This window comes from Pempheris klunzingeri, chromosome 12, assembly GCF_042242105.1.
Source record: "Pempheris klunzingeri isolate RE-2024b chromosome 12, fPemKlu1.hap1, whole genome shotgun sequence".
Taxonomy (NCBI): Eukaryota; Metazoa; Chordata; class Actinopteri; order Acropomatiformes; family Pempheridae; genus Pempheris; species Pempheris klunzingeri.
The window spans coordinates 17,097,570-17,117,997 of NC_092023.1; the positions used below are offsets into that span (position 1 = coordinate 17,097,570).

At 42.6% G+C, this 20,428-nt stretch overlaps 2 protein-coding genes across 3 annotated transcripts in view; both read left to right on the forward strand.

Annotated features, from left to right (window-relative positions):
• The window catches only part of LOC139210467 (spectrin beta chain, non-erythrocytic 1), a 122,322-nt gene that overhangs the window by 81,696 nt on the left and 20,198 nt on the right, over nt 1-20,428 (forward strand). For both annotated transcript variants that reach the window (XM_070840449.1, XM_070840448.1), the window contains 21 exons: nt 1,223-1,340; nt 2,488-2,646; nt 2,947-3,042; nt 3,429-3,635; nt 4,573-4,726; nt 4,840-4,991; nt 5,127-5,345; nt 6,073-6,153; nt 6,527-6,733; nt 6,829-7,040; nt 9,053-9,190; nt 10,323-10,443; nt 11,035-11,250; nt 11,663-12,082; nt 13,898-14,100; nt 14,495-14,585; nt 14,709-14,855; nt 15,681-15,944; nt 17,802-18,026; nt 18,962-19,051; nt 19,208-19,486. In XM_070840449.1, the coding sequence (XP_070696550.1) occupies nt 1,223-1,340; nt 2,488-2,646; nt 2,947-3,042; nt 3,429-3,635; nt 4,573-4,726; nt 4,840-4,991; nt 5,127-5,345; nt 6,073-6,153; nt 6,527-6,733; nt 6,829-7,040; nt 9,053-9,190; nt 10,323-10,443; nt 11,035-11,250; nt 11,663-12,082; nt 13,898-14,100; nt 14,495-14,585; nt 14,709-14,855; nt 15,681-15,944; nt 17,802-18,026; nt 18,962-19,051; nt 19,208-19,486 (3,799 nt within the window). The remainder of the gene's footprint in view (nt 1-1,222; nt 1,341-2,487; nt 2,647-2,946; nt 3,043-3,428; nt 3,636-4,572; nt 4,727-4,839; nt 4,992-5,126; nt 5,346-6,072; nt 6,154-6,526; nt 6,734-6,828; nt 7,041-9,052; nt 9,191-10,322; nt 10,444-11,034; nt 11,251-11,662; nt 12,083-13,897; nt 14,101-14,494; nt 14,586-14,708; nt 14,856-15,680; nt 15,945-17,801; nt 18,027-18,961; nt 19,052-19,207; nt 19,487-20,428) is intronic.
• rps27a (ribosomal protein S27a) overlaps nt 1-20,428 on the forward strand; it is a 263,072-nt gene that overhangs the window by 57,889 nt on the left and 184,755 nt on the right. The gene's annotated exons all lie outside the window — the stretch shown is intronic.

Genomic DNA, 20,428 nt, shown 5'->3' on the forward strand with positions numbered 1-20,428 from the left:
AAATGGTGCCAAGTATTACTGACTGATTTAAAAAATAATGTTAGTGAGCAGAAGGAGGAAATTCTCCTCTAAAGGCAGGGTCAACAACCGGAGACATCAGGAGTGGGTTTGGTAGCCTAACTACCTGCTGCACCTGCTTTATTCTCTGCATTTTTATCTTGCAATACAAAAAAATCTGATCTGATTTATTTTTAATGTTTGACTTTATTCTTGATATTTCAACTTTAATCTCAAAACACAACATAACAAAAAATCCTCCTCTCATTTGTTTCTTTCCTTGCCCTCATACTCCTCCTAACACTTCTTCTCTCCCTAATAAATTGCAATAAACTTGCTCTCCCAGACTCTTTTTGTCTTCACCTCCTTGTGAAAAACCACATGAAAACATGAGTATAGAATAAAAGTGACAATATAATCCCCTCCCAGGGGAGTGCACAGATCTCCTCCCTCGCTCCCTTCACTTCTCACTGGAAACCACCAGTTCTGTGTTTGACCTTTCTTCTCCTCCCACACAGACTGAAGGAGGAAAAGCACAAAGCACCAAAACCAGCTGAGTGTTTTTTTGAACCTGAGCAGAAACAGTTTTCCTGGAAAGAGTCACACTGATCTGACTGGAAATTGTAAACATGCCTTATTGTAATCATGAGTGAGGTTCACACATAATTAGATGATCCTGAACGCAGCTCACCAAGATTAAACAATGAGATGAGTTTCAGCCTCTTTCAACCTCACATCCCACCTGCCCAGCAGCAATCGGGTTAAGGGTGGGCAGAAATTAACCAATGAAAAAAAAGGGTAGAAATACTGCCAAAAGCCTGTGTGTATTTCGTCCTAAGGTTTGGAGAGAAGAGAACCCGATACTCTCCAGTAGGGTTCGGGTTAGGGAAGTAGATCCAGGAATGATGTGAAAGTCTGACTGATTTGACCTCAGATCACTGAGGTTCAGGTTAAGGAAGGATCACGTAATACAAATGGCTCATTCAAGAGCTAACTTGAATCTCTAATTCCAGGAAAATCCAACAGAAAATACGCAGTATGTTTTTACAGCTTCAAATATTGTGTCGTTTTTGTTGGATTTTGTCTGAGTTCGTCACTATACTGCAGAATTTCTCCATTTATTTTTTCAGCTCAGGTGTCATTAAACATGGAGCTGGAACCAAATATAACATGATATAACAATAGTAATAATATAGTGTTTGTGTGTTTTTACGTGTGTGTGCAGGTTCACAGAGAAGGGAAACCTGGAGGTTCTTCTTTTCACCATCCAGAGTAAGATGAGAGCCAACAACCAGAAAGTCTTCACTCCCCGAGAGGGCAAACTCATCTCCGACATCAACAAGGTAACTACACCTGCTGCTGCTGCTGCAATGTCGTCATCTAAACATAATTATAAATATGTTTGTTGTGTTTGGATGACCTTATTTAACCTTATTTAACAAGTCACATTTAGACAGAAACCTCTTTTATTAGAGAGAAAGTAGCCAAGACGGGCTCAAAAGCAGCGTCAAACACACAAGAGGACAACATCACAATGGTAACAGCACATCGAACAGGGAAACATAACACAAAGCAGCAGTGCTCAGCCATGTGTTTGTTAGTTGAAACAGCTGCAGCTAACAGTCACTTCCATTACTCTAAGTTTAAAACAATTTGAAGAGATAGGGGTCTTAAGATTGTGACTGATTTGCAACAATAAAAATGATTTCAGGAAATTATCTCTTATTGACTAAAATGTGCTGAAGCCTATGCAGAGTGAGCGATGACCATGCCGCCATGCTGTGTAACAACCATGCTGCTAACGTTACACTTCCTGATTCCCAATGTGCATATTTAGTGTCATTAGGTAGTCTTAAGGTAACTCCAGTACGAAACCTGGGCCGTATTTCTACATATTTTGATTACAAAAGCATTTGGAATTGGTCCAGTAGATTGCATCAGCTGGCAGGCAACAATGGGTAGCAAACATGCTGCAATGTAATCCTTTGGGGAAACTGCACCTGATCAAAGTACATCCACAAAAAGTCTTTGTTTCTGCCACTGACAGGCTCAGATTGTTATTCAGATTGTTATGTTAAGTGTCTGACAACATTATGGAAAGGATCCCTACAGAGACAAACCTGGAAGATCCTTTAGATTTAACCACAAACAGCCATTAAATCGCTTTCTTTAAAGCCACCAGAATCCATTTACAAAAATGGTAATTTTACAGAGTAGTTACTGGTCTATTGTTGCCTCAATTAGTTAGTTTGTTTGTGTTATTTAATGACTCTAGTATTTCAAAGGGTTAGTTCAGATCCAACACAATAATTGAGTAACACACAAGAACACAAACAGACTAAGACACTGAGGCAACAGGAGGGCAGCAATTTCTGTGTTCTGTGAGGTAAAATTACTGTTTTTGTTAATGTTGATCTGTGCCGGAGTCACTGTCACCTTCATTTGGGCAGCTGTTTAGCTGATATGGTGTGTATGTGTGTGTCGTTTTAGGCATGGGAGCGTCTGGAGAAGGCGGAGCATGAGCGGGAGCTGGCTCTGAGGACTGAGCTGATCCGTCAGGAGAAACTGGAGCAGCTCGCCCGGCGCTTCGACCGCAAAGCCGCCATGAGGGAGACGTGGCTGAGCGAAAACCAGAGGCTGGTCTCCCAGGTAACGCATAACTTTTCACCACGTTCTCGACTTTCGCCGAAACTTTCACCAGATATGTGCTCACATATCCTGTCCGGTTTAAAGTTCAGGAACAGTCCGTCAGTCCTGTTTATATGTTCCTGTTATTACTGAGCCGGTCATAGAAGTATTAACATACATAAATAATAATCATTTGTCCAAATGTTTCTCTGTCTTTCCCTCATATCCTCCCCTCTCTCCTCTCCGTGACTTCTTTCCTCTCCTCTCTCCATCTCTCCTCATCTCCTTTCCTCTCCTCATCTCCTTTCCTCTCTCCTCCAGGATAACTTTGGATTTGACCTCCAGGCTGTAGAAGCTGCCACTAAGAAACATGAAGCCATAGAAACAGACATCGCAGCCTACGAGGAGCGAGTGCAGGTTGGTTCATGGATCCTTTGATTATTGATCATTAATTGCCCATTGATTGGTCAGTGTTTTCTCAGCTGGAGACGCAGATTAAACACAGAATGAGATCAGGCAGAGTTTGTCTCAGAGGGGACTATTGATGAAATGGATACAACAAAATCAGTGAACTCATCAGAGGAAAACTTTTCATGAAAGGTTTCTATTTGAGGGGCTTCCAGAAGTGTCTGTTTCTTTAGCATGAAGAAGTTTAATGTCAACTCGGTTGAAAGGTTCATATTGTTTGTAGTTAAAGAAAGAAGAAAAGAAACAAAGAACAAAGAAAGAAACACTGTTGGAACATTTATGGCTATTCTTCTGATATCATTTGTTGTCCATCCTCCCCCCTCTCGCTGCTGCAGGCGGTGGTTTCTGTGGCGAAGGAGCTGGAGGCAGAGAGTTACCATGACATCAAACGCATCACAGCCAGGAAAGACAACGTGATCCGGCTGTGGGAGTACCTGCTGGAGCTGCTGAAGGCCCGCAGGCTGAGGCTGGAGCTGAACCTGGGCCTGCAGAGAGTCTTCCAGGAGATGCTCTACATCATGGACTGGATGGACGAGATGAAGGTACGGACGTGGAATCAGCTTAATTTTTGCTGGGTTTCGTCTTCACGTTTTTTGTGGGCGGAAAATAATACAGGAAATGATTTTGATGAACATTTATGGCTGTGGATGGAGGAGATGAAGATGATGAAGGTGATGAAGGGTAGACCAGAGGCGCACCAGAAACCAAATGTTTTTAGTCCAGCTTTGGGGAAACAGTGCAAGAGTGATTCCATCTGATCCAGTGACTGTAAAATGCAGCCTAGAAACCACTGACTGTATGAAAGAAGAGGGGGTTTCCATGGTGATGTCACCTGTTGGTTTGCGGACAGCTATTTCGAAACTTTAGCAATTTCAAAGTCGCCATCTTGGCTTAACGGCCGTTAAAACAGAGGTCTGATTGGATGGAAGTCTATGAGAAAATGAGCCGACTTCTCACCTGATTTATTGCCTCAGTAAACATTCATAATGAGTTTATGGTCTCAGTCATTAGTTTACAGTCTTCTTCAACACAGCAGGATGTTCATTTAGTAAATTATGGTCCCATTTAGAGGCTTTACAGCAGGACTACCTGCTGACTAACCAATCACTGGCAGGTCATGCCTGAACCTAACCAAACAAAAAAAATACATATGCGTTACTTCTGCCGCTAAAATCTGGATAGTGAGCCAGAGGAGTCGCCCCCTGCTGGACATTAGAAAGATTGCAGATTTAAGGCTACTCTGCGTTGGCTTAACTTTTCAAAGCAGGAGGCTACAAGAACTTCTTCAGACAGTCAATGGTAAAAGCTGAATGTATGTTCTGATTATTTGTGCATGATAAACTTAATGCCTCTCACTATAAACAGGCCATGTGTTTTTTAAGGTGTGGGAGTTGGGGGTATGTCAGCCCCTGGGTGGCCTTAAAAGTTCGGGGGCCGCTGATCTAACGTCTCGCTGTTTTGATCTCTGTCACCCTGCAGATGCTGCTGCTCTCTCAGGATTATGGGAAACACCTGCTGGGTGTGGAGGACCTGCTGCAGAAACACACGCTGGTGGAGGCCGACATCGGCATCCAGGCCGACCGAGTCCGAAATGTCAACCGCAACGCTCAGAAGTTCGCCGATGACATGGAGGGTGAGACGGACAGAGACGGTTTTATTATCACTTCATTTGCTCTCAGTTGTTCTTTGTTCAGACAGAAACAAATAGATAGTTGCTCTCCCTCTAAACCAACTCCTCCTCCTCAGGCTATAAGCCCTGTGATCCTCAGATCATCAGGGATCGGGTCGCTCACATGGACTTCTGCTACCAGGAGCTGAATCAACTGGCAGCAGAGCGGCGAGCTCGCCTTGAGGAGTCCCGCCGCCTCTGGAAGTTCTTCTGGGAAATGGCCGAAGAGGTCCTTATTATTGCTGTTATTCTAATTATTACACTTTCTCTGGCGGCAGACTGCTGATCAGACTTGAATTTAATTGTTTGAGTTTGTGGTGAGTTTGTGATGTGACCGAGACATGAATGTTTCTGCGGTTTGTAGGAGGGTTGGATCAGGGAGAAGGAGCAGATCCTGTCCTCCGAGGATTATGGGAAGGATCTGACGGGAGCGGTGCGCCTGCTGAGTCAGCACAAAGCCTTTGAAGACGAGATGAGCGGGCGAGCTGCCCACCTGCAGCAGACCATCAAACAGGGCGAGGAGCTGGTGGCCAACAACCACTTTGGAGCCGAAAAGATTAAAGAACGCATCCAGGACATCCAGGTAGGCATCAGCTGCCAGCAGAGCCTCTGATCCACGGGAAATTAAACGTCCAATAATAATAAACTTTATTATTTATACGACATCTTTCATTCATAACATGCAGCTCAAAATGCTTTACAAGAAAAAATAAGATCCCTACCAGTGGTATTGTACCAATACTAAATAATAAATGTACCAATAAATAAATAAGGACAAACACATAAAAATAATATGTAGGGAAAAAAAAGTAAATCAAAAGCAAGATCACAAAAATGATTCCTGATCTGCTTCTTAAAACTGTCAAATACTAAAAAGATAATAACAATGGTGTTGAAAGGTCAAATTGATTAACACATTATTCTTGATGTTGAGACAATGAGGCCTTAAAAGTCTCTCATAATTCATTTTATTATATTACACCATCATGTATATGTATTGTCATTGTGTCATTTTAATAATTTCAGTTATATATTTAATCTTATAGGAGGTATTAAAAGAAAAGAAAAGAAAATACAGACAATATGGAGGTATTGTTACCACAACCCCACTGGTTGGTTTGTCAAAAAGTGAAAAAAACTTTTACGTTGAAAAACCTGCATGTTGGACACATGACATCAGTCTTTCTACAATCCTGAGTACAGCCCTGAAAAAAATGCTATGGAAGACGTAAAGATCTGAGTTTTTATGTAAATCATTCTAACATTAGTATTGCATAATTTCCTCACACCTTCCTCCCTCTGTGCTGCAGGAGCAGTGGGCGGCTCTGGAGCGTCTGTCTGCCGTCCGTAAAGCTCGTCTGCAGGAGGCCTGCAACCAGCACCAGTTCCAGGTGAAAACACACATTAGTAGTTTCTCAGTGAAACCATCTGATTGGATTTGAAAGCACAAAGCTGCATTTCCTATTTGCTGTTTTTGGGCATCTCTATATGATTCAGTTCTTCCTTATCTAGCAGCCAGAAAGGCAGCAATATTCACTGCTGCTGTTTTTTTTTCTCTAGTCAGACATCTGCAGAACATCAGTAAGAGGAAACCAACAAAACATTTTAAATTCGTTTTCTGCTCAGGCAGCAAAAACAAATCTAGATAAGAACCAAACATTACTGTCTGCTGGACAAAGACGTGAAAATAGAATAATAAATAAAAGAAATGATTGAGGTTCTTGTGAATTCGGTTATATTAAACGTTTAATTTTCCGCCCGCAGGCTGATGCTGACGACATCGACACGTGGATGCTGGACGTGCTGCGGATCGTCTCCAGCGTGGACGTTGGCCACGACGAGTTCTCCGCTCAGGCGCTGGTGAAGAAACACAAGGACGTGGCCGAGGAGATCGGCAGCTACCGGCCCGTCATCGACGCTCTGCACGAACAGTCCCGCACGCTCCCAGCCGAGAAGGCCAACTCAGAGGAGGTGAAACTCCGACAGACCACAAACACAACAAGCTTGGTTTTAGTGTCTCTGCAGTCTCTGACGGCCTTTGGTTGCCGTCGGTCGTGTGTCTGCAGGTTCAGAACCGGCTGGCGGGCATCGAGGAGCGCTACAAGGAGGTGGTGGAGCTGACGCGGCTCAGGAAGCAGGCGCTGCAGGACGCCCTGGCGCTCTACAAGATGCTGAGCGAAGCCAGCGCCTGCGAGGTTTGGATCGACGAGAAGGAGTTGTGGCTCAACAGCATGGAGATCCCAGAGAAACTGGAGGACCTGGAGGTGGTCCAGCACCGGTGAGAACCAGAGCGGAGAGTTTGGGTTCATCAAGCATCAGTTTAGAGCCACTAAGTTTGTGTTTACTGCATCTGCAATCGTTCTAATAACACAAACCTTTAGTCGTGTAACACTTTCAGAAACATAAGGGGCTTCACAGTCAGATAAAGAGATAAATAATACATTTTCAGTCGGGGAGAAAAGGTGCATTCCACCTGAAAACACTTAAAGGAACAGTTCCAAAATCAAAAATAGTGTTTTGGAAAATGTGCTGCGTGTATGTTGTTTAATGACCGAATCAAATCAAATGACATTAATTCATTGATTCTATAATGTCGGTGTGTCCCAAAACGCACCACCAAGGGGACAACAGTCTCTTCTCCCAATCGGATCAACTTTCACTGTGAAAGTTAACTGTTTCTTTTAGGAAAATTTAAGTCTTTAAAGGGAGAGTTCACCCCAAAATCAGAAATACATATTGTTCCTCTTACCTGGAGTGCTGTTTATCACTCTAGGTCGTTTAGGGGTGGGTTGTTGAGTTTTGGAGATTTAGGCTGTAGAGATGTCTGCCTTCTGTCTAATGCAATGGAACTGGACAGGACTCGACTCGTGGAACTCGCCGACATTATACAATCAATAAGTTGACTTCATTTGATTTGATTAGACAATCAATACATTTTCTAAAACATTCAGAAGAACAAAAAGGAAAACGTGTCGGTGAAAGGGATAAAGCACGTGTGGTAGTTTTCCCTGTTAAAATTTTACTGTTGGGTAACGGAAACTCAAGTCTTTTTAAAGGAGGGCAGAAAACAACTAACGATTGTTTTCATTGTTGATTAATCTATTGCTTGTTTTCTTTTTCTATTATTTGCTTGGTCCGTAAAATTTAATGGTGACGTCAAATACCTAATTTTGTCCACAGTCCAAAGATATTCAGTTTACTGTCATAGAGGAGGAAAGAAACTAGAAAATATTCACATTTTAGAAACTGGAATCAGTAAATTTTTACTTTTTGTCTCTTAAAAGATCAAAATAGTCAATTTAAAAGTTGACAACAACATGTCAGCATCACCGATCATTTTCAAACTGCCTTCAAAGGAACAAAATTGGGCAGCAGTAAACTGTTCATTAGACCAGACTGCAGGTCCCACACTGTGTGTGTGTGTGTGTGTGTGTGTGTGTGTGTGTGTGTGTGTGTATTTTGGACTGTGGTTACACAATTCGTTCACAGAAGACTTAGACTCTGGTTTTCAGCCACTTGTCTCTTCATATTGTTCAACCGCAAAACATCACATGGAGCGTTTCCCAGACGCTGGTTAACTCTGTGTGTGTGTGTGTGTGTGTTCTCTTTGCCCTTTTTCTTTCCCAGAAACTTTTTCCTCTCCGTATCATTCCCAATCCACACATTTTTTCCCTTTTCTCTGCTCATGTTGCACCAGTTTCAGTTTCATCAATATTTGCACACCTCTGCTGCAGAGACGTCTCACTTTGATAAAAACAAAACATCTTTCCAGCTGTGACATGCTTCTGTTATAGTGCTATGAAACCTGTTGAATTTTTTTTATATTTGTAAAACTATCAACGTTCATCATAAAGATACTGTCAGACCAGTTTATCTTAATACAGACATGTAAACATGTATTTCAGCCAAGAAGTAACAGTAAATATCAGAAGAGAAATCAATCAGAGATCACTGAGAGTAAGTTTATTTTTAGGTGGTAAATGTCCTGCTCAGCTGTTATTTATAACCATATTTTATTGCGCCATAATCTGAAGTGTTAATGTTAAATTTTACATTTTCTCCTCACAGCAACATGAAACCTGTTTACTGGAAGCTTGTGAACACATAGAGAAGATAGTTTCTAGATGCTAAACATGTAACTGTAACGTCTCTTGTTGACGGCCGGGGAACCCTCCTCACCCAAAAAGCCATAAATATTCAATATTCAACACATCACTTTATAAAACGTTAAAGCCAGAATTTAATCTTCGATGTTTGTCATGATGTCTGACTCCATCCGTCTTTGTCCAGATTTGAGAGTTTGGAGCCGGAGATGAACAACCAGGCATCCAGGGTTGCCGTGGTCAACCAGGTCGCCAGGCAACTGATCCACAGCGGACATCCCAGTGAGAGGGAGATCAAAGCCCAGCAGGACAAACTCAACACCAGGTAATCCAACTGGGATTAAACCAGCTCGTAAACTGGGATCCTCATCATCATTCACTCAGTCTTTAGCTATGTCATTCACATAATATAAACTGGTTAATGAACTGGAATTAAATGGGGCTCCATGTTTGGTTCAAGTGGGGTTAACTACGAAGCTAAATTTAGATTAAGAGGTGAAATAGGACTGAACAGGAGCAGAGGACTGGACTGAAAGGAAAATTATCTCAAATTAAGAGGTTATTTACTGTAGTGCCAACTGTACGTGTAATTGGGATCAAACAGGCACTTTAGCTTTGATGAATAATGAGATTAGGTCATTAACTGGGATTAAGCAACTTTCCAAACTGGGATTAAAACTTCCTAAACAGTAATCATTAATTGGGGATTAATCAGGCAAGAAGACTCTTTATGATGAACTGAAATAAAACAAACAACAAAACTAGTTTTTAACAAATAGAAAAAGCTGCAATCATGCAGGCAAATCATTTTATTAAGAGTGTAATTAAAGCAGTAAATCTAGGATTTAATTTCACTGCTGTAAGAGTCAAAGGGGAGATAAACTTTTTTTTAACAGACCTGTAAATCTGGATTAAAGGTGTAAATAAACTGAGATTAACATGTAAACTAAACCATGATTCAGCAGGTCTGTAAACTTTGATTACAAAATGGGATTGATGAGATTGAACAGTTAAATAAAGTAAGACCGAAAAGATAAACAGATTATAAAGAAAACTAATTAAGAAGTTAACTAAAGTTAAACTGGAATTAATTAGACAAATGATGTAGAAAAAGAACTTGTCTAACTATCAGGTCACTAAACTAGGATTAAACGGGTCAATTTACTGAAATGTATTTAATGGAAGTTAAACAGGTACATTCATTGATTAAAAGCGTATCTAAACTCTGATTACCTGTGTTATTAAACTGAGATTTAACAGTAACTAATCTTTTAATAAATTGAACTGGAGGTACATGCAGATTATTCAGGTGAATAAACAGATGAACATACTTTGATTGAACTATACAGTAAATATACAGAAAAAATAAAGACCAGGTAACCCACCTGGCAGGTACTCGGTCCTCCTTCAGGATTACTTCATATAGTTGCTGATGGTGTCTCTGTCTGTCTGTCCAGATGGAGTCAGTTCAGAGATCTGGTGGACCAGAAGAAAGACAGTCTGAGCTCGGCTCTGGGCGTCCAGAACTACCACCTGGAGTGTAACGAGACCAAGTCCTGGATCAAAGAGAAGACCAAGGTGAGTCTGCTTCTACAGCCCCCACAGAGAGTAGCCAGGGGGAGACCATGAGGCACAAGATTCAGGTGTTCTAAAAACAACAGATATTTTAGTTTGACTGCTTTTGAACTCTTAGTGACCGATGGCAGAAATTTGAATAAAAAATCAGACAAATTCACTGAGTCATAACTTCTGACCATAAAAATCTGGCCATACAGAAATGATACACACACTGTTAGATTCAGTGAGACTCACACTTCCAGGTGTTATCAGTATCCCATGTCCATAAGAATCAATACCTGCAATCCTGCTTGGAAATCTTTAAAAAAAAAAAGATGCTCTTCATGTTTTTAAGTTTTCTTCAGGATTAAACAAATCCATTTTTGATTGTCTCTACATCAGTCGATACGCTGCAAACAGGGGCTGCTAATAGCTAATTCGGCATACTTTTAATTATACCAGTTTTCAAAAATGTGAACAATTCTGTTTTTAGATTACAAAGGCTCAGAACAACCCATCAGCAAGGTTCACATCAAAATGGTGTGGCTGCACAACAGTAACTTATCTACTGTAATGTAATTTGTCCTACTCATCCATCCTTCCCTCCCTCAGTTGATCGAGTCAACTCAGGAGCTTGGGAATGACCTTGCCGGCGTCATGGCCCTGCAGAGGAAGCTGACGGGGATGGAGCGTGACTTGGCCGCCATCGAAGACAAGCTGGGCGACCTGGGAAAAGAGGCGGACCGTTTGAGCTCCGAGCACCCGGAACAGTCAGAGGCGATCAAGGGACGTCTGGCTGAGATCACCGGCGTCTGGGACGAGATGAAGGTAGGAGGATCTCTGTCACAGTATAAGATCAGCAACACCTGAAATCTGTTTGAAATCTACACTCTGACCTTAAATCTGTTTAAAACCATCCACAGCAAATAAAGAAAAAGACATATCTTCTAACCATCATTTAAACTGGTGCAGTTTCTGATTTAGTTTCAACCAAAGACACGTATTTAATTTCAATGGATTCTGTAGCCAATAATCACAGTGCAGTTCTTCCGGTGTTCTTCCATGTTGTGACATACAAATTCTTAAATTCCTGGAGTGCTGTTGAAGCCATATGAACCTCGTCCGCTGCTCTCTTAGCGAAACAGAGATTACTTTATGTGTAGTCTTAATTTAAAAAAAAGGCAACAAACTCCACTTCTCTGTGAATGTGCTGCATGACCCCTCTGTTTTCTGTTTTCAGGACAGCATGAAGAACCGGGAGGAGTCTCTTGGCGAGGCCAGCAAGCTGCAGCAGTTCCTCCGCGAAGTGGACGACTTCCAGTCGTGGCTGTCGCGGACACAGACGGCCATCGCCTCCGAGGACATGCCCAACACGCTGGCTGAGGCAGAGAAGCTGCTGGCCCAGCATGAGGGCATAAAGAACGAGATCCGCAACTACGAGGAGGACTACCAGAAGATGCGTGACATGGGCGAGATGGTAACACAGGGTCAGACAGACGCGCAGTACATGTTCCTGCGACAGCGGCTGCAGGCACTGGACACCGGCTGGAACGAGCTCCACAAGATGTGGGAGAACCGGCAGAACCTACTGTCCCAGTCCCACGCTTACCAGCTGTTCCTCAGGGACACCAAGCAGGCCGAGGCCTTCCTAAACAACCAGGTAACCCTGCCATGTCATCAACCCTGCACATCGAGCTTTGGTGAACCCCAGACTGCAGAAAAACACATCTGTGGTGTCTATAGTGTCAGCTGTTGATGTCTGAAGTACATTTACAATCCTAGAGTTTGGTTTTCCTGAGTTGTCTTTGTTAGTCATGAGATTCTTTTCTCCTCTGTGACAGTAAACTTAATATTGTTGGGTTGTAGACAAAAGACATTTAAGAACATAATCTTAGGCTTTGGGAAACATTGAAATTTTTCACCCGACAACTAATTGATTAATCGAGAAATTAATCAGCAATAAAAATACAACCATGAGCTGCAGCCATAACTTCAACACTTTGTGAATATAAGTCAGGTGAGATGATCAGATCAGATCAGGCAGCTCTTAGTTGATGCAAGGGGCATTTTTTTCTATTTTACTGGAGTAATGCTGTCTTTGAGCTAAGCTAAGCTAAGACTAATATCCATCTACCTCTGAGACTGATATCCATATCCTGTCAGCCAGTAAACGTTTTGATCACTGACTTACTGACTGTTATGTTTTTGAAATAAGCCCGAAGACTTCTCTGCCTGCCTTCTCTCAGACGTTGTCCCTGCTGTGGACGCAGAATATTTCAGAGTGGAGTTTGATTTCATGTAGTTGTTGACATGTGATCTGACCACAGGGTGAACCGTTCTCTCATTAGTGTGATGGTGACACACAAAGACACTCAGATCAGCAGATAAACCTCTGACTGGGCGCTCGTCCAGTCCAGCATCATGTGGGTTAGACCAGATCACACACTCTCACTGTTCCTGTGACGGTCCAGGCTGTACACCTCCCCCACCCAGTGCATGCTGGGATAGGCTCCAACCCCACGGTGACCCTGTACAGGATAAGTAGTTAAAAATGGATAGAGGTAGAGGAACAATTAGTAGATTAGTTGTCATACAGAACTGTAATCAAAGAGGATTTCCTGCTTTTGTTAACTGGATCTTCAGGTTAAGTGCAGCTCGGACAAAACAGGACATTTAAAGTCACACTGGGGTCCTGGGAAAACTGTGATGACCCTCTGTCCTTCTCCTCTCCTTATTCCATTTACCAGGACTGCGTCTCTGCCCTCCCACTTTGAGGAGGTCAGAGGCTGCCACCAAGTGGTAGAAGGCCTAAATTACAACAACATCTTCAGACAATGTGAAATGACTGTTTTCAAGCACACAATCACATAAAAACAAGATAGTCATTTGCTGATGAGCATGTATTCCTCGGAAAAAGACCTTTGTTCAAAGGAATAGTTTTCATTTTTTGTATGAGGTCCTTATCCATCGTCAGTGCATTACCTACAGCAGATGGCAGTAGGCATGCTCTCAGTTTGGAGAAGCAGGAAGGATCCATTCATCTGGATCCGAAGTAACCATTTAAAACACGTTAAGTCACACAATAGCAGAAACTTAGTATCAGATTGAGGCAGCAGTACATCAGCGAACTACTGACGATCTGACAAGTAAAATTACTATTTTTGGCAATGGAGTTTGGTGGCTTTGAGCAAGTATAAAGAAAGAAAGAATCACTTCAGTTCCCTGTCAGAAAGGACGGTCTGATGTAAAACCGTCCAAAAACATGCAGCTTAGGCTATGTATTGACCCTGTGATTGGCTGGCGACCAGTCCAATGTCAGCTGGGATTGGCTCCAGCCCCCCCCGTGACCCTGGCGGATAAGCGGAATAGACGATGGATGGATGGATGGATGGATGGATGGATGGATAGCTCCATCAGTCTGTGGCTGAATGCCATCATCACCCTTGAATGTCTCCTGTGTGTGTTTGCCTGTCAGGAGTATGTCCTGGCTCACACTGAGATGCCCACCACTCTGGAGGGGGCCGAGGCCGCCATCAAGAAGCAGGAGGACTTCATGACCACCATGGATGCCAACGAGGAGAAGATCAGCGCTGTGGTTGACACCGGCCGCCGCCTGGTAACCGACGGCAACATCAACATCGAGCGCATCCAGGAGAAGGTGGACTCCATCGACCAGAGGTGACCAATATTCTGTCAGTTTGTCGGGGGGGCTGTCTTCATTATAAACAATTATTTCATTAAGTAAGCAAACATTTAGTGGGTAAGGCTTCTTAAATATTAAGATTTGCTTGTTTTTTTTTTTTGTTTCACATGTCAGTTATCTAATGTTTCGGGTTAGTTGCAGCTTTAATGGCTGTAGAACCAGGCTTGAGACTTATATTGTTAAGTTCCTGGAGAAAACCAAATGGTTAATACTCTCCTGTCCTTCATTCATTACCTCTAGTAGCCCTTGAGCAAGACACTCCTCCTCTGTCTGTACCAGACCGGCTGCTTAGTGACCTAGCCTTATGAAGCAGTGTTATGTTCTAACCCAACTACGGTAACGTGTAACATATTGCTTTTGATTCTACAGACACAAGAAGAACCGATCAGCAGCCAGCGACCTGCTGGCGAGGCTGAAGGACAACAGAGACCTGCAGAAGTTCCTGCAGGACTGCCAGGAGGTAAAGCACACCCTGGTTATTAACACTAATTCAGTTTACCTGCAGCAATGTAGTGGAGAGTCGTCCATGAATCAAAGGTCCGGGGCTTGTACTGGACGTAATCTGCTGTCTGTGTGTCTTCAGCTGTCTCTGTGGATAAATGAGAAGATGCTGACGGCTCAGGACATGTCATACGACGAGGCCAGGAACCTGCACAGCAAGTGGCTCAAACACCAGGCCTTCATGGCTGAACTGCAGTCCAACAAGGAGTGGCTGGACAAGATCGACAAGGTGGGATGGAGGGGAACAGAATATACCTCAGTCGTTGCACAGACCAGTGTTTACTCAGCTAATAAAGGCATAACAGAAATAACAGATTATATAAAAAATAGATGATATAAAAAGATATATACATAAAGATATATACAGTATATAAGGCACAGTATAAATTATATACATGTATATATGTATCAGTACAGATTAATGATGAATATATGAACTGTTGTGATCTAAATGTTCGCCTTAGATTTCCCCCTTAACAAAGTTTAAATGGAAATTTCCCCAAAGTAGTATTCTACATCTTTATGCACATTTTCTAATTAGTTAATGAATTCAATTTGCCACATTTGTTTAGACTTTGAAACCTTAACTACAATTTAAAGTAAATGTCTGTGCTGGTCTTTGCTGTATATTAAAAATCACATCACAAACCATAAAAAGTTAACTACATAAAGATGTTTTGTACATAAGCTTCAAGTAAAACTCAAACTAGATGTAGTTTTTGGTTCCTCTTGCGCTCGTTAAGTTCTCAGTTAGGATGCTTTTGGGAGAAACCTCTGAAGCTTAAGCTTCATAAAATGAATTTTATGATCCTCTCAGCTTAAAGATGCTCTTGGGAAAAGAAGCCCTGATGTTGTGCTTTGTAGTGACTAACAGACTGATGATTGTTGTCCAGTATTAAGCGGCAACGACCAAATTCCCACCCACACACTTTTAATAATAAGTCATATTTTGCTGTGTGTGTTCATGTCTCCCTCTACTCGAATATTACGAGGCAGACGTATCATTTCATTAAGTAATCCGAGCTGAGTGTTTAAAACAAGCTCTGTGTTTCAGGACGGACAGGCACTGATGGCAGAGAAGCCAGAGACGGAGGCCATGGTTAAAGAGAAGCTTGCATCCCTGAAGACGATGTGGGAGGACCTGGAGTCGACCACCCAGACCAAGGCCAAGTGTCTGTTTGATGCCAACAAGGCCGAGCTGTTCACCCAGAGCTGCGCCGACCTCGACAAGTGGCTCAACGGCATGGATGCACAGCTGCAGTCCGACGACTACGGCAAAGACCTCACTTCCGTCAACATCCTGCTCAAGAAGCAGCAGGTGAGCAGCTGGGGCTCTATTTACCTCCTTGTCACGGTCTTCAGATCCTCCCAGGAACTGTGCGTCAACATGGACGTTGATGCGGGTGCAGAGGAGCGTCTGTACCCGAGCTGTTTGTTACTGAGTGTCGACATTCACTCGTTTATTCCTGTAAACTTCCTGTTAAAGTCTGACAGCAGAGTTTCTCTTCCACTGACAGTCAGAGTGGAGCTGAAAGGAGAGCTAAAGAGGAACTCTTATATCGTTAGAATATACGTCACAAACAAAACACTAGACACTGTTGATGGTACACTAGCTGATTTTTGTTTAGGTGAAACTTATAAGCCTTCATGTACACTGGAGGAGTTATCATGGCCATAATCCACTCCCTGAAATGTTCTGGATCATTTCCTACATGGAATCATGTGGAAAGTGTAGTTTTAAATTTCATTATTTCATATAGAAACTTGAACTTATTCCTGCAGTTGAACTGTTGTTGCAAAGCACAGAATCATTACAGAAGAATAAGTGATTGTTTTTGTGATCCAGAGCTCTTAAATTCCCGAAGAGGTTCCCTTCAGTAATTTCTCAGTTTTTACAGTCATGCAGGGAAGAGTCAGAGTGGTCCCGCCACCCTTTTATGTAATTCATCTACTGGTACACACACACTCTCTCTCTCTCTCACACACACACACACACACACACACACACACACACAAATATCCACAAAAATCCACTCAGCCGTGCACACACACTCTCTCTAACACAGTAGTTATGTAATCTTTCATTTGATGTGTTGTGAAGCAGCACTGAATCTGAGAAGTGTTTAGTGTGTGTGTGTGTGTGTGTGTGTGTGTGACACAGCTGTATGTGAAGCCATCTGAAAGATGAAGTTGGTATTTTCAGTCTATGAGAGCAGTTTCGCTTTTCTTATCATTCGTCTTCGTTTCAGATCTGGGCTGCAATTTCCTGTGTGTGTGTTTGTGTGTGGGAGAGTAAATGATGAAGTGAGATCATTAGCAGAGTGTTTGATCTGTTAAGCCGAGAGAGCAGTGAGAAGCAATTCCTCTCCTCTTCCTCTGTGCTCTAGTTTTTACCCAGGTCAGACTCTACCTGTTTTTTATTGTTTTTGCACTCCTCCATGAAGCCGTTTCAGACTGTTATCGCACTGTCTGGCTGCAGGAGATGATCATCTGGACCAACTTTTGCATCTTATTCGAGACATTTTCATTTTTCGTGTTAGCGATGTTGGATTTTGAAGATTTTTAGCGGCAAGAGGAGAAGAGGAGAAGAGGTCTCTGAAGGATCTAACATTTTTGTAACGCTGTTTTTTTTCTCCTCCTCTATAGTTCGATATATATATATATATATATTTATATAATCGATTTCATAGCTTCAATTGCAGTTCTGTGTATTTAGGGACACTTTCTTTATTTTTTCTTAGTTTTTCTTTCATTCATTTCAATTTATCATTTTAATGTTGCTTATGTAAGGAAAAAAAAATCTTACCTCCAGGTCCACTTACTATGCTCTTCTTGAGCAGCTGATGTTTTCTCAGTTGTGATGGAGATAACTGAGCAAAACTCCACCCACTGAGGAAGACCACGAGGTCTGGTTGAAAGCTCTGGTAATAGGTAGTAAATAGACCTTGAGAGAATATGTCTTTTGATATATATACATATATATTTCACACTCATATTTCATGTTATTGTTTATTATATTATTGCATATTGCCTGTATTTGTAGATGTTGTAGGGAGACGTTTTTTTCCTCATGATTTAAATTTTTTTGTCCTTATTTCTGTGTTGTTTTTTTTTAATGAAACCTGTGTTCGCATCGTCTGACCTGTAAACTGACCTGTAAATCATCCTCCTGCAGATCCTGGAGAGCCAGGTGGAGGTGCGTCAGAAGGAGGTGGGGGAGCTGCAGAGCCAGTCGCAGGCCCTCAGTCAGGAGGGGAAAGGCTCTGAGGAGGTGGACGGCCAGAGGATCAGCGTGGAGAGCAAGTTCGACCTGCTCCAGGAGCCGCTGAAGAAGAGACGGGACAACCTCATGGCCTCCCGCGAGATCCACCAGTTCAACAGGGACGTGGAGGATGAGATCGTAAGTGCAGCGTCTCGCACAGGAAGAGTCTAAAGGAGTAACGTGACACAGTGCACATAACAAGATGTCCAAAAGTGAAGAACCAAAGTGGTATTAGATAGTTTGTACAGGAAGTGGAGCTGTTTGATAGCAGTAGTGATACTACAGTAGTATTACTCATCGTGACATGAGCAGTGAAAGTTGTACTTAAAGTAAATACTGCAACTATCACTCATAGAAGTGGCAGCTCCAGTAGTAGTAATAGAGGAAGTCATAGTATCAGTAGAGGTACTAGTACATGTAGGACTATAGCAGTGGTAGCTGTAGCATCATTAGCAATAGCAGCAGTAGTGGAAACAGTAGTAATAGTAGTAGTGGTATTCACTATGACCTCATCACCTGTGTTAGTATGAGCTTGCACTGTCTCAGAAATGGCTCTGCTGTAAAAAGTGCTTTGAAAATAAAAATAATTATTTTGTTCGTACGCATTAAGCCCATAAATGTCTGTGTGGTGTATATGGAAAACGCAGCACTGTCAGTGGACCCTCTAATGCTTTTTGCACTGCTGACAAGTTGCTGCCACCAGTGTTTTCATAACTAATCCGTCTGGAGTCAGTGCAGATCTTTATGTGTTTGGTCATCAATTATTTTGCTAATATTTGAAGACGACTCAAGACAAACCCTCTCAGCTGACCATACACATACACAAATATAATGAATATATCTATCATAAATATAATATATATATTATGAAATGAATATAATAAAGTAGCCGGCCTGTCTTAGACGATAGTCACCTGTTTGACCAGCAGCCGGAGCTTTTGGAGAAGCTCTGATTAGTGGCAGCAGTGATGGAAAACCAAGAGTGTTCATATTAAAGCTACACTGTACCACTAACGGATGATAATGACTGTCTCCCTCTCTCTCTCTGTCTGTCTCTGTCTCTGTGTCTGCAGCTCTGGGTTGAGGAGAGGATGCCTCTGGCCACATCGACTGACCATGGACACAACCTGCAGACTGTACAGCTGCTCATCAAGAAGAACCAGGTACACAGACGCTCACCTGTACAAAAATAAAAAAAAAAATAGATTAAAAAACACATATCTGTATCTGCCTGGATGGAAGGAAATGTCTGTTTGAACATTTGGAATCAAAGTCTTTCCTCCTTCCTAAACCTTCTCTGCGACCTTCGGCCCTCACAGACCCTGCAGAAGGAGATCCAGGGCCATCAGCCGCGCTACGACGACATCTTCGAACGCAGCCAGCATGTCCTGAGGGCGGGCAGCCCGACAGCCGATGTGATTCGCCAGCGGCTCACCGATTTCCAGTCGCTATGGGAACAGATCAAGAAGGAAACAGAAAAGCGCCACACCCGCCTCAGCGAGGCCCACGAGGCCCAGCAGTACTACTTCGATGCCGCTGAAGCCGAGGCGTGGATGAGCGAACAGGAGCTCTACATGATGTCAGAGGAGAAGGCCAAGGTGAGAAAGGGTCACTCAGTCACAGGAAATCCTGGAACATGTTTTTTACTCCTTATATCTTGACAGCAAGAGATAATCATTTTTACTCACAAGCCACCGTCTGCAGAAGAATGGAAAGAGCGGGAGCGAGTTTTTGGATGTTTCAGCATTATTCCAAACATAGGTGACATTTCCACTGCGTTCACTGTGTCCACACCACTTTCTGAAAGGGCCGATTTTTAACACTTTAAGAAAAATGTATTTGCATACTAAAACACAACACAACAAAAAAGTAAGGTGTGCAACAAAACAAAAAACTCCTTGACTTCTAAAGGCAAGGTTGATTTATTATCTTTGGCTAAAGCTGTTAACGTCATTCCTTCAGTTGTTCCTCCTTTGTCACGTTTTAGGGCAGTGATACTGGGCGCTGCTGTGGCTGGGCTGGCTGACATGCTGGTGCTTTCTACAGCAGATGTGATGTTGGCGTTGTTTGATTGACATGGTGTTGCAGCTGTAGACGACTGTTACTTCTGCAATTGATTGCCTAAAATTGCATATGCTGAAGACTTCTTGAATACGATTTTTTGCACATGACCCTGATGTTCCCACCCTCTGTCAAACACACCCAAGGTCACACAGATGAGCCTTATAAAATGTAGCTCGATACACACACATCAGGGTGTGTTTAGGATGGTGGTGCTCGTTGTCTCGACCCTGCAGGTCAAAAACTTCCTCTTTCTCTGTTTTAGTTTTAGTTCACCAGCCAGTTCCTCAGTTTGTTGGTTCTCTCTTAGTTTGGTTAGTTGGTGCCAGACTGTCTGCTGCTCGTATCACTGCCGGTCAGTACCCATTCAATACTCTGATCAAAAACTCCCTGTTTTAATATTGTTTGTTGTTTGTTTGATCTGAGAGTTGTTCAGTTTTGGTTTACAGTCTCACAGTTTTAGCTTATAAAGATCAGAC